Consider the following 14,595-nt stretch of genomic DNA (forward strand, 5'->3'; position numbering starts at 1 on the left):
TCACTCTGTGCGATCTTTTTGTGTTTTCAGTTGTGGGTTATTTATCAACTGCTTAAATTTCCCTTAGGCAAAAGACACTTTGGCAGGGACTTTTATTTTTAATTGTCTTAATTTGTGGGTTATTGTTAGACTGAAAAATGTAAGTGGGCATACATAAGTGGAAGCAATGCGTTAGGCAATTATTTACACGACATATACATGTGCGAACATTTGTGACAAAGAAGAGAGCGTTACATTCATAATATGATACACCGAAAATAAGTTATTCTATTTTATTGATAAAGAAAAGGATAAAGGCAAAGGTAAAAATAAAAACAAAAACAAAGATGCATAAAGGTAAATACAAAAATGAAGATCAAGGTAAATTTAAAAATTTTACTAATATAAGGGCGTTCGTGGGTAACCGCGCTCTAACACTTATTTTTCCTCTTCTAGCGATAAGTGTCCGTGTCCAACAGTAACGGAAAAAGATATGGCAAATAACCCTTTCCCACTGATAGAAGCACACATCTACACAAATACACCACCTGTTCTGTTTTGTGCGTTAATTTTTCTCTTAAATAGTGACAGTTATTTTGGGACACTTTCAAAGTGGAGAGGGATATTTTCGACCTCTGATTGTTATAAAAAAAAACGCCTTGCTTATCATGTAGTTTACAAAAAGGTGAAGAAACCATATTTAATACGTACGCCAGGTATATACATACACTGGCGGCAGAAATAATAGACTCGTCGTACTTTTAAGAATTTTGGATATATTTTTTTAGTTTATTTTATGTTTAATAGTCTTTTATAAAGGCCTAGGTAGTAATACAACAAACGTCATATAAATCCCTTTTTCAGACTATACACAAAAATTATAAAAATTCGATAAATTTTCACCAAATTTTCAAAGATTTTATTTAGAATTTGAAAAAAAAGTCAAAAATCAACGGAATTTTCTAGCCACTTGAAACTTGCACTTAATTGAATGGGCTACAAAATTGCATACCAAAAATGCTTTTAAATATTCTGAATAAAATTTCAAAAATTTGGTGAAAATGTGTCAATTTTTTTTTAATTTTTCTATAATGTTTGGAAAGGGGATTTATATGGTGTTTATTGTATAACTAGCCAGGCTTTATAAACAAATTTTAAACATAAAATAAACCATGGACATATAGCAAAAACTCGTCAAAGTAAGGCGAGTTTATTATTTCTGCCGCCAGTGTATGAGTAAAGTTCGGTTTCGCACGAACATATACATACTCTCTTTACTTTTCGTTATTGTAACTGCCGTGGTCGATACTTGTTTATTTTTATTATTTAAGAGTCTGCGTATTTCGTGCACGATCCCCCACATGATCAGGAGTCTATTTATTTTTCAAGTGAATAAACATTCCCAAAAAATATGCATGTGTCCACAAGAACCTCTTCACCTACCTACCTGAAAAATTTTAATTACACTTAATTGCAATAACGGAAGATTTCCTGAATTGCAAGGTGGGACAAAAAATAACTCCCCGAGGTAACAATTAGTTATTAACTTTTTCGACTCGATTTTTTTCCAATAAATTGAATTCATTAAATTTGCATGTAATCTTTCATCATTTTACCCAAAATAAAACAACATTAATTACCAGCTACGTGCAATATAGACGGCTTTATTGCTGTTAACTGCTAACCAGTGTTGCCGCTTCGGTCCAATTGGATCAAAATTGGTAGCTTCATTTCTTCAAATAAGGCTTTGGGTTAGTTGGTTTTTGGTGGTTTTCGAGGGGTTTTGGTAGGCAAATCACATAATTTATTCATTTTATAAAACTGCACGCATCTCTGTGACAGCTTTTAATTCTTATAGCAGAAGTAAAAACATGTAATTTTCAAAGCTTGCCTTTGAGTTCACGTTTTTTTTCTTTATTTTACCAAAAAGAGCTGCGCATGAAGACAAATTATGGACAAGTAAATTCTATTTGATTTTTTATAAGAAAGTATTGTGCCTACTTACATTTGTTACAATATTTAAATAAAGTTTTCAATGAAAGTCACATTTTGGTAGGCTGAGAGCTATTTTGTACCGGTTGTGTTAGGAAAAACATTTATTGAGTGGCAACACTGGTGCTAACAAGAAGAATATAAATAAATGTATCGTCTGTATTTAGTGAGAATCAGGTGGTTGGCTGCAGAATTTGGTTCAAGTTATTACCCGAAACTCCGCATGGACTTTTGTACTTAAATGGGCACACGGCGACAAACTTAACGATTTACGGAGTTTAAATGCGTGCGGCGCTAAGTACATATGCACATATAGCTGTTAGGCACCCACATATTTAATTCGAGTACGTACGAAATTTACAAATACAAAAAAAAAAACACAAAAAGAGGCGGGTGATTGTGCTTACAAATGCACATACATACATACATACATACATACTCGTAATAAATCAACTTACAAATGTGTAATGCAGAGTTGAAGGGCAAAGTGAAATCGACTTGCGTTTGTTAAATTGCAACTAAGCTGGCAAAAAAGGCAGCGCAAATGAAATAACAAAAAAATAAAAATAAATAAACAAATTTTATTATTTAGTTGAGCGGAGAGTTCAACTCGAATACAATGCGATAAACGCTTTTGTTGCTCTATGCATAATAGATCACAATGAGAGAACAGTTAAATCGACGTCAAGATAACAAAACAAACCACCGCATGCGCTTTCGTGATATCTAAGCTAAAATCATTGGCAGTTATACGGCGCTGGAGTACGTGGAATGGCGATCGTAAACCGCTGCGCGTTAAACTTTCTTACTAAACAGACTTTTCGGTTTTCGTTTGTGTGCTAATACAATTTTTAGTTATTTATTAATTTTTTGTTTTTTTTGCGAAAAATTATCATTTATATATATATATGATCAAATACAAGATAAAGTGTAAAATGCTCATTAAAGTGTCTATAAAGTGTCTATAAAGTGACGTACATACTTAGTGCCGCCTGCATGTGCTAATTCTACAAACAAAAAAATAAACATAAACATCAAAGATAAAAAGGGAATTGAACAGCTCTACATATGTAGTTAACCATGCATATTTGTATGTAAATAAATATCACGCCGTTTTGCTTTAATTTGTTTTTTATCAGTCATCTGCTGCTAGATTATAAGAATGTTAATTAAACACCAAGCTAGGCTGAGCGCACACGTGACGACGTGATTTCGTTGAACATATGTACAAGTGCATATGTATGTATGCATATTAGAGTGCATCACTCTTCATACACAAAAAAAAAAATAAAAAATCGGCACTGTTTTTCCGTCGCATTTATATAAAATTTATTATTCAGCCATGATATTTCGTAAAAGTATTAAGATTTACCTGAGTTGGACCGATTTTAAAACACCTCCAAACTCGAGGTACTACAAGCTTTTTTTAAATTAAATTTAGTTTTTAAAAATATGCTTTCCAAAAAATTTAAAAATTACGGACATTTTCTGTTTTTTAAAAATTTATAAACGGAATAAAAATAAGAAAATTTTTTAGAGATATTTTCACAGCGGCCCAGCTCACGTAAATCTTAATATGTTTTTTTGGCAGAAGCCTTAAAATTTTATAAGTTTTATAATTTCGGTGGAAAACAGCAACTTTTTTGATGATGCACCCTAATGTATGTACATATATACTTGTGAATAAGTATGTATGTTTGTTTGCATAGATATTGGAAGACGTGATTTGTTATTTTCTTATAAAATCAATTTTTGTTGATACAAATTTTAAGGAAACCTGTTCCAACGAGAGTACCGTTATTGCAAACAGCAACCGTGTGTTAAGGCTATTCTATGTATGTATGGAGAAGTATAGAACTGCGGACTTTTGAAAACTGATTTATGTTTTGACTTTAGAAACAAAAAAATTAATTTGTTTAAAATACAATGGGCCATATTATTGTTTTCGTCACTATAAACTTATCGCTTCGATGCACTTTATCGATCGACAATTTTTCATTGTGGGTATTATTGCTATTGTCGAAAAATTACTTTATCGACAAATAAAAAACTTTATGTTCGAATTTGAAATTTTTTATAAATATTAATCAGGGACGTTATTGGTCAATTAAAAATTGGTCGCAACGAGCATTAAACCTTAAAAAAAGAAAATAGTTCAGATTTCAGTTCGGATCAAACATTTTTGGAAAATTTCGGTTCGGTTAATGATTCAGCTAATTAGTAGAAAAACTGTTTTATCCGGTTAAAAACCTGTAAGGCTCAACACCGGTAAACATCCCTGATAAATATTCATTATACTACTAATGCTAATGATATTCTACTAACAGAGAGTATGGATTGCATTTCGGGGTCCAAACAGATGATGATTCCACCTCATCGTAGCACGCAACAGTACCAGATGATGTTGGTCTTTACCGACTAGATTCAAATTGGACAACCTCTTAGGGTTGCCACCTGTAGCGAGAGCTCCGATTTGTTTAAATTTAAGGACTCATTAGACCGTCTATGGTTTGACTGCATCCAAAGTGACCTAGCCATTTGGCACTCCAAGAGCATTGCCTAACGTTTGCTGAATTACATAAACTCGGGAAAGAAGTCAGGCATTCCTTGAGCATTGCCGCTTAGCTTTCAGAGTTTATGTTTACCTTCTTGAGTTGTTATAAAATCAGTCCCATGTTTCCACTCTACTTATCTTCCCATCCGACTTCAACCATTCCATGAGGAAACTCACTGAGCCTTGATTCCAAATATTTCATACATTCCGCCCATTTCCTAGCTTTAGGGTGCATGAGTAGTGGTGACCCAGCGTCGGTATACAATAGACCAACGATGAATGCAGAGCTTCTTGCAACTCTGGAAGACCCGCAACTCTAATAGCTCAGTTAAGCATACTTTGCACTGCACTGCATAGAATGTAATTTTTACGTAGAAATCACAACAGACTTCTACATGCATATGTATGTAATGTTGTGCGTTGGGTAATCACTTACACGAAAAGCTCATTTAACAGACTCCTTATGTTATATTTATTGACGCCCCATTAGGAGTAAAAGAGCGTCGAAGACAGAACCCGCTAATTAAAGTAAAAATCTCACATTTCGTAATGTTCCTTATCATCGTTTATACTTATATTTGTATGTATAAGTAAGTAAGAATATAATGTAATTATGGAATATCTATCGGTTGATCTTTTTTCGAAAGTTAATTGCTTTATTACGAGTACTTTTCATGTATTAGCATGAAAAATTTCTGGGAGATTGCAAAAAAAATTATAAAGGGTGATTATTCATAGTCGTGTTCAATATTAAGTGGAAACTAATAAATTTAAGTATTCACTTTAAAATTCATTTAGTATTCATACTAATTGCAACTAAAAACTTTCACGATTAGCCATGCCGGCTATTTGAATAATGCATACAAAATAATAGAGCAATAATATTCTAAAATATGTGCATTAGGACGCAATTTTTCGGCGACTATTTTTTTTTTGTCTCCCACCTCGAAATTTTGTGGGAAATACCTAAAAAAAAATCCCTGAAAACTTGAGCCCTTGATATAAATATTAAGTGCTCGACCGAGGGTGCACGGATTTTCTGTTCAAAATACACGTAAACTTTTGATTTTGTTTCTTCAAAAGTCTATAGCTCAGAGGCATTTTATGGTGTAATTTTGGTCAATGATAGGGTTTCTTCAGAATTGAATGCTCTACAAAAGTATCCATTGCGGCGTATCCCTAAGGACGAGGCCACGCATTGAGCGGCTGAGCGGTAGGCGGTGATTGCGTGGCCTCGATCTAACCCAATTTTTTCATAAAATTCTAGATAGGGACACAAAATCTCGTAAATGGCAAGGGCTCAAAAAAATTTTAACGACAAACTTGAAGCCCATTCAATTTCTGCTTAAAGAACCCCGCAGAGAAATCCAAAGAAATGTAAAGAGCGTATATTTCTTGATTCGATATCGTCGCAATAAATTGTTTGGGCTAAATTTTAAAAGAAGGTCCTTATTGTACCTGCAATAGATTTAAAATAGAGGAACAAGAATACAATGCCCATACAAATTTTATTACTAGAACTGTTAGGTCTAAACTTCACGAAGGAATCAGTTCCAAACGGTACCAGACTCAAGCAGATCTTATCCGACCCAGACCATGGGAGAAGAAACCCTGGATCTGTGCTTGAGCAACAACTTTATGTAATGTAACTAAGGCAATAAATGCTTTGGTTATAGGCCAAATTCGACATCAAATATTTGCTCCATTTTTAAACCACTTGTCTAAAGAATAAAGTGTGAAAATTTTATTTAAATAATTGTTTAGTCAATCCTTTGGCCAAAACCCATAGCTTCATAGGCTGACTTAAGACAGAATTCAATTCTATATACCAACTTATTCTCCTAATTAGGCTGCATAATTCCATAAAAACATTACGTTTACAAGCAATTTATCATCCTTATCATCCGAAAACCTAATGGCTTAAGTCATTAAATGTTGGTTATTTGCTAATAAATTGCTTATAAGTTCATTAGGGTGTTACAAAATACTGACTTTTTTTTATATATTCAACAGTTTTATTGAGCTTCAGGCTTTATTAACCGACTTCACAAAAAGGAGAAGGTTATCAGTTCGTCGAAATATTTTTTTTTGTTTTTTTTTTTTTTTGTTTTTTTTTTATGTATGTTACCGCATAACTCTGGCCACGTTAACCGATTTCGATAATTCTTTTTTTCATCGGAAAGGTGGTACCTCAATGTTGTTCCCATACTAAGTTTGTTCAAATCCGATAATTGGATCGTGAAGAAATTAACGATAATCTTAAATTTTTATATGAGAGTTGATCTTGGGTTTTGTTTCCTTGCTTAAAAATTACTTGTTTTATGAAAAATATTCTGGAAAAACAACAATAATTTACAAAGATAGAATTTATAGCTGCTATTTCGGAGATAAGCACCTCTACTCATCAGACTTCTTCAACCGCGGTCACTAGGTTATAACCAGTGACTTCGGATTACAAAGTCAGTGGTCTACCCACTGAGCTAAGTACGTAAAGTGTTGTTGCTTTTCCACTTTTTTATATGCCGACCCAACTGCAATCAAGGGCAACTATTTTTTATATAATAAAACATATTTGCCTTAATTTTTGTCAATAATAAGTACGTGCATTTTTAAGGTTTCCGGTTAAAATATCGTTTGATACACTCTAATGTACATAAATAACTACATATGAATTAAGAGACACATTTTCTTGAAGAAAGTTTTACTTATGGTGCTTACGTGAAGATAAGCGATTATTTTTCTACGAACATTCAAAAGCGACTAATGATATAAGCACTTGACTCTAAATATCTTATCAGTGTTGTTATTTTGGTAAAATTCTACCAAATTTGGCAAAATATTTTTTTTAATTAAAATTTTGCTAGATTGATAGATTCGTTTTTTTTTTGGTAGATTTTTCCAGAAGCCTTTATGGACTTCATTCATTTCAACGAAGCGTCAAGTATGCGTCGAATAATACGGTGTTTCCACGCTTCGTAATTCGCTCTCTCATTTGTAATTCGCTCTCCCATTCGTCAAATTTCACAGTAGAGGGCGGCATAAATTTTGGTTTATATTTAAAGGATTTACTCTTAAAACTTCCGATTCGATTTTATGAATCATTCTTGGACCAGAATTTTTCCAGCGAATAAAATTTTCATCGCGATAGATAGGACGCTTCATGAACGACTCTTTCTGACAAATAAAAAACGAAGCATTTTTTAATGTGCCTTTCTTGAAGTAGAATTTAAAAATGTGGTGATTTATTTATTTATTTTTTTTTTTTTTTGAAAATCGACCAATTTCAAAACGGTTTGAGTGATCTTGAAATTTTGGTAGATTTTGTGTTGGCATTTTGGTAGAAAATATATTTTTGATGCGGCAAAACTGTATCTCATGGAAAAAATATTCGTCAATCAGGACTCTTTTTGGTCCTTACACTTTTAAGCGAGTGTTTGGCTGAGATTCTCCTGTAATTTGTAGTTTTCGTCCTGATGGTGTAACACAAATGGAAGAACCTACACTTGCACGCCCAAACATATATTTCCTTCTTTTATTGCAGCACGAAATAACATCAAATTTGTAGCGCTGAAGGTTTTCTTAATGCGAATATAGGGTGTAGCTAGGTGCGACCTTGACTAGCTGTGTTTAATTAACAATCTTTTTTTGTTTGTGTTTGAGTTTTAGCAGCGCAATTAGAATATGGAATAAGCAATGAATATTTAAACATACATTAATACACACACACACACACGCATACACACAAAAATATTATGCAGGCTTAAGGCAAGCACTAATTATTTTTGTATTAAAATAGCAACAAATATTGCATTTAAAACAAAAAAAAAGAAGAAACATTGATAAACAAATTATATAGAAATTTTGTATTATAATTTTCGCATAAAAGTGAATACTGAAATGTCGAGCACTTATTTCTCAAATAAGCACCGCCTAGCGATGACTGGCGCAGTGTTGGCGCTAATTTTGTTAATCTTATGTTTGCTTAGTTCAAACGTTTTTTCAATCGTCTCTGAACAACAACTAGACAAAGCCGATGCCGATACGCTGGAATTATTACATGTGGTAAGTTGATAATACTAAAATGATGAAAGGTGCTATACGTTTGGTGGTACATACATACATATATACGAGTACATACATATACATACGACGCACTTGAAATATTTTTGTGAAAAATTAAAAAAAAAAAGATTTAAGTGATAATAATATCTGGTGTAGTGTTTGCTGAAAATGAAGGAAATGTAATTCTCAATAATTACTTAGTTGCGTTTACTTGAGATTAGCGCTTGCATTGAACACACGATCACTTGTACTTGTGTATGTGTGTTTTTAAAATATTCTAAATACGGTAAAAGCTTACATGTGAAAATTTGCCGTGATAACCTTTTTAGTAAAACATAATTAACGAGGACCTTTAAGAACTATTTTTATTTTTAAATAAGTGCTTATACAATATTTTTTATTAAAAAAAAAAAATCCTACATTGCATAGTTTATATTTTGATCTACTGGTTTACAAAAAATTATTTTCTTCTGAAAATATGTGTTCTAATTCAAATTATGTATATGAATAAGTCTGCAATAAAAAATCAAAAAAAAAATCATACAGCGAAATTCAAAATACACAAGTGCACTCAATCCTCAAACGCAGTCTATTAAATTTAGATCAATCTGGTTTTATAATTAAGACCGGTGCAGTGAGTTTAACTAACTAGTGCAATTATGGATGAGTCAGTATATGTACACATGCATGAACGTTTGAAAGTAAAAACTTGACTTAATTCTTTTGGTAATTTGAAAATTGGACCTAATTTGAGTTTTTTTGAACTTAACCAAATTTACTATTTTTTCAACCGAGACTATTTTCGCCGGATTATCCATCTCACAAAATTTAAAATATTCTTATATTTATTTCGCTATCTCCTCTCCTTCTCGAGATATGTACATATTTATTTGATGTTGCCCTTTTTCAAAAATGGAACATAGTCCGCCGTGTTGATAGCCCTGGTTGCCGACAGTGTTAATAAATATTACTATCGTGCTTTTGCTATATATGTATGTATGATGACACTACAATTAAGATTGAAGAAGGCGTCATAGATTCAGCGCCACTTCGTCCTATTAAAGTCGGCATTTAAATCGACGTTAAGGTAGTTGGCGTCTCTTCAATCACATTAAGAAGGCTTATCCCGCGTTGCTTAGCGTAAGCGGTGGGATCTCCCTTCGTGTTGGATAAAGTACAGAGATTCCAATCAGACCAAATTCTGTTGTATATGTACATAGCTCTTCGCCGTCGCCTTTGAACAGCTTAGTGGGTATACCGTCTGTTCCGGGGGCATTGTTGTTTTAAAACGGCTGTTCTCACCTTGTCTTGGTGAAGTGAAGGAACGTGAGCTTCATCCCTACACATAGGTTCCAGTGCTCCTTCTTCAACCGCGCCTCCTGTTTCGCCTTTCAACAGCATTAAGAAATACTCCCTTCACATCTTAAGTGTACTCTGGATATCTGTTAGCAAATTTTCACCTTCATCTCTACAGGGCCCAGCTCCGGTCTTGAAACTATTTCATCGTGGCCTTATTTTCTGATAGAATTTTTGGTTCTGCCTTTGGCACTCGTCTTCATACTAGTTTTTTCTGCATGGGCGGTAGTTCCCAACCACCTCTTCCGCAGCGGATTACAAAATTTCTCGGCTGCCCATTGTGACTGCAGCTTCTCGACGTAGAACTTTCGTCACACTGCCTGACGAGTCGATGTTGAGAAGTGCTCTCCATATCTCCATGGTGCTTTGAACATCGGCAACTAGATTTCCATGCTCTTCTCTGCAGAAACCAGCGCCGGTCTGGAAACCGTTTGATTGTTCTTAGATTAGCAGCACAACTTTTTATTATTTTCATCTTTTTTAATTTTTTATTTTATTATTCGCACATTTTTTCATAGGTTTTTCGCCATGGTCCGCGTACACCAGCTGATACATATCCAAACGATCCGCACATTAATCAGACATTCTCGCCATATGGATGGGGACACTTAACAAATGTAAGATGTATTTAAAAAGCGGTAACTATGCACTGATGCACTTTGTAAACTTTTATCTTTATATCAAAGAAGATTTTATTTGTTATTTGCAAAATCGTTATTTTTTATTTTTATTTTTTCGATAAAATTGCATGGTTATTTAATGATTTTTTAATGAACATTTTTAACCGCTATAATGGAGATTCCGTTTTTAGGACCCTTTTTAAATCTTTTGTGATCTAAAAAATTAAATCTGCAAATAATGGTTATAATATGATGAAAAATCAAAAATAACAATTAGTTTTGATCGAAAAAAATAAAAATCATAAAATTACGGTTAAATTTTAACGTAAAACAGAACTTTAATTTTAACTGATAAAGTACGATTTTTATTATAAAGATCATAACCGCTACGGTCCCTGGTAAATCCATAAGAAAAAACTGATGCCAATGTACACAAAAACATTTAGTTTTCCAAAAATTTACTAAAAAATTTATAAAATATTTTAATACCACCAAATATACATTAGAGCGGAGTAATTTGTTCAGAGTAAAATTTTCGAAGAAAGTGTATAGCAAATTCAAATTCTACGAATTATTCTAAACAAAAATGGCGAACAAACTATATACCAAAAATGGCGTTTGACCCTCCCAATTTTCAAAAAGGAAAGCAGTATATTGTAACTGTTTTGGTCGAAATTTATTTTTCATTAAACCAAAAACTTTTGTATGATATAAACAAGCATAACGAACTTTATCAATGTCAAGGGGCACAAAAAAATAGTTCCGTGACTTTTCTTTAAAAAATCGGGAGGGTCAAACGTTAATTTTGGTATATATGTAGTTTGTTCGCCATTTTGCTAAGAATCCAACGTAGAATTCGAATATGCCATGCACTTATTTCGAAATTAAATAACTCCGCCCTAGTGTACATACGTTAAACATGAATAAGAGTAGATAAATTATATTTTTTACAGTCCAAAAATATAGTTTGTTTTTAATTTTTATATTAACAAATTTTTTTTTTACTTTTAATGGCGCAGATTAAAATTTCAAAATAATTTAAATAAACTTGTGTACATTCGTTTAATACACTTACATAAGCATCGCCTTGTAAAATATTAAAATAGAATGTTTATGTATACAAATGTGTGCTTTCGACAATCCAGCCAGATTTAAAAAGTAATTTTCGTATCTTTCTTTTTTACTCAGTATATGTATGTGTATGTATGTAAGTATGTATTTTCGACTAACAAACTTTTATATTTTCTTTTATTTACACTCCTTTAACGCCTTTCAAATGCCTACACCATTGAATTTCACGGAAACAATTATTAACAAAAATGTCCTCAACAACAATTTGCCATCCAAGTAGAATGGCAAACGTGAGCTATTTGGCATGGGAGCATGGCTGCGCAAGCGTTATGCAGACTTTACGGCGCCATACTATCACCCAGACGTAGGTAAAAGTCAAGCCAGTGTTTGGATATCGGAATTGGGCTGCCGCAGTATGGCACTTGACTCGTTGGTAGCAAGAATTGCAAAATCGAAATGAAATGCTTCTTGCCATTTGATGTACGTACACCAATTCCGGACAAGCACTGGACGGCAATGAATTTTGCTATATGTACTTGTGTTTTATTTGAATCTTTCTAGCACGGCGAGAAACAAGCAATCCTTTTATAAACATTTTTTTTTTCTCTCTTATTATCGCATTTTAGGCAGTTTATGCGCAGGCAACGGGCGTTGCACGCACTCATATGACTCTGCAGACGGTGTTGGCGAGTTTTTTCCCACCGAACGATACTCCCCTGGAATGGAATCCAAAATTGAATTGGCAACCCGTGCCGATATTTTCACAACCACTCAATGAGGATACAGTAAGTCAATTGCCTATCATTTATTTTAGAGAGCTTGTATTTATTCAAACTATGGTACAACCTAAAATTTATTTGTAAATACATATATATTAAATGGGTAGCAGCAGCAAAATTGGTTGGTTGGTTAGTTAAAGTGATTTTCCATCCTGGTGACAAGCAATTAGCAAGTTTTGCCATTTTGATTTCACAACTTATGCAACCTACAGCCATCTGGCGGCTTTAATTAATTTCAGTATGTCTTTCGGAGAGAGATGGCTGCACTCTGAAAAATTCTGCAGAAATGGCTCGGCCTCATGCTTGCGAGGGCTGGTCACTCGCACAGAAAGTGTTCGTCCGCCTTCTTTGAGCCCGGGTCCTCGCATAAGAGACAGAACCGATTGAAGGGTAGGCCATTCCTTTTGTCATGCACCCCAACGGGTCAGTGCCCTGTGCAGACTGCCGTAAGTTTGTAGGTATTTTCTTTGCTCATTAGTAAAAGAGACGTCATTTTAAATGGATCATAGGACACCCAGAACGGCCTATATGGTCCCGCGCGGTTCCACTTCTGTCTAGACTTGGAATGACAAATTTCGTCACCGCGTGGGACATATTCAGTGCGGAGCCGCTCCTCGCTAGTGCGTCCGCTGTCTCTCAGGCCATAAAGCACTAAGAATGGCAACATGCCCCAACGGTCTGTCCTTCCAGAGTCCCAAAGCACGCAGTATGATGGCGCATTTAACAGCAGAGTTTTTGATGAAAAATATCCATTGGTAATAAATCAAGTATAATGTCCATAACATCCTTCGTATAGGATCTCATCGCACCCGTTACGCCAGCGGCGCACTCTGGGCCAGAAGACCCTCATTACTGTAATCACATAGCTTTAGTAGAGACCTTAGAAAAAAGCCATTTTGATTAATAGCATTATTTTACCCATATCCCGAAAAGGAATGAACGTAATATTTATTCCCTGCGGTAAAGTCTTGCGATTAACTAATTCTTCAAAAATACTTGTACTACATCTTGTCTAATAGTCAATTGCTTTTGTACTTATAGCTATAATTTTGATCTTTCGTTCTATAGCTTCTGTTGGTGCGAACGTCTTGTCCACGGTATTTCGAGGCTGTAGATGAAGTTCTAAAACTGCCTAATGTGCGATCAGAAATCGAACCATATCGCAGCATGCTAAACGAGTTAACTGCTTTTACCGGCATGAATATAACAGAGCCAGAAGATGTACAATCGCTTTACTTAACACTTTTAGCAGAGGTGAGTAAAATATGTAAAATAAAATAAAAATTAAATTTAAATAATAAGACCAACAAATAATATCAAATAAAATAGAACAAAATAAAACACAACAAAATAAAACCATAAATGGAAAAATAAAATAAATAAAATAAAATGTAATAAAATAAACTTAAACATAATAAAATGTATAAAGTTAAATTAATATAAATTTAATAAAAACTAAAATTAAATTAAATACAAAATACAATAAAAAATAAAATTACATAAAACTAAATTATTAAATTAAACTAAATAAAATGACACAGAACAGAAAAAAATACATCAAAATAAAATAGTATAAAATAAAATAAAATGAAATAATATAAAATAGAATAAAATAAAATAAAATAAAATAATAATAAAATATAAATAAAATAAAGTTTAATACAACAAAAAATATATAAATTAAATATATAAAATAAAATAAAATAAAATATAATCAAAATATAATAAAATATAGTTAAAATAAAAAATAACAATAAAATAAAATACAGTAAATTATAATAAACCAAACTAAAAATTTAATTAAATAAAATAATACAAAATTTTTTTGTTAAAATAAAACAAAATTAAATAAAAGAAATTAAACTAAACAAAATAAAACAAAATGTAATAAGAACAAAAATAAATTAAATTAATGTAAATAAAAAATTAAATAAAGCAAAACAAGTTAAACAAAATAATATCAAATAAAAGATGATATAAGATAGTAAATTATAAAAAAATAAAATAATAAAAAAACTTAAACAAAATAAAATGAAAAATACGATATAAAGAAAGAGTAAAACAAAATAAAATCGTATGAAATAAAACAACATAACAGAAAAGAATAAAATATAAAAGAACAGAATAAAATAAAATAAAATAAAATAAAATAAAATAAAATAAAATAAAATAAAATAAAATA

The 14,595-nt window shown here is 32.5% G+C and overlaps 2 protein-coding genes across 2 annotated transcripts in view; both read left to right on the forward strand.

Moving 5' to 3' along the window:
- Positions 1-14,595, forward strand: part of LOC118746826 — a 304,681-nt gene that overhangs the window by 92,088 nt on the left and 197,998 nt on the right. The window lies entirely within an intron of this gene.
- The window catches only part of LOC118746822 (venom acid phosphatase Acph-1-like), a 7,545-nt gene continuing 1,304 nt past the window's right edge, over positions 8,355-14,595 (forward strand). The window contains exons 1-5 of the mRNA XM_036480759.1: positions 8,355-8,587; positions 10,462-10,560; positions 11,915-11,998; positions 12,261-12,419; positions 13,482-13,667. Of these exons, the coding sequence (XP_036336652.1) occupies positions 8,423-8,587; positions 10,462-10,560; positions 11,915-11,998; positions 12,261-12,419; positions 13,482-13,667 (693 nt within the window). The 5' untranslated portion in view covers positions 8,355-8,422. The remainder of the gene's footprint in view (positions 8,588-10,461; positions 10,561-11,914; positions 11,999-12,260; positions 12,420-13,481; positions 13,668-14,595) is intronic.

This window comes from Rhagoletis pomonella, unplaced genomic scaffold (assembly GCF_013731165.1).
Source record: "Rhagoletis pomonella isolate Grant_MI unplaced genomic scaffold, Rhpom_1.0 Rhpom_scaffold_00011, whole genome shotgun sequence".
Classification (NCBI taxonomy): Eukaryota; Metazoa; Arthropoda; class Insecta; order Diptera; family Tephritidae; genus Rhagoletis; species Rhagoletis pomonella.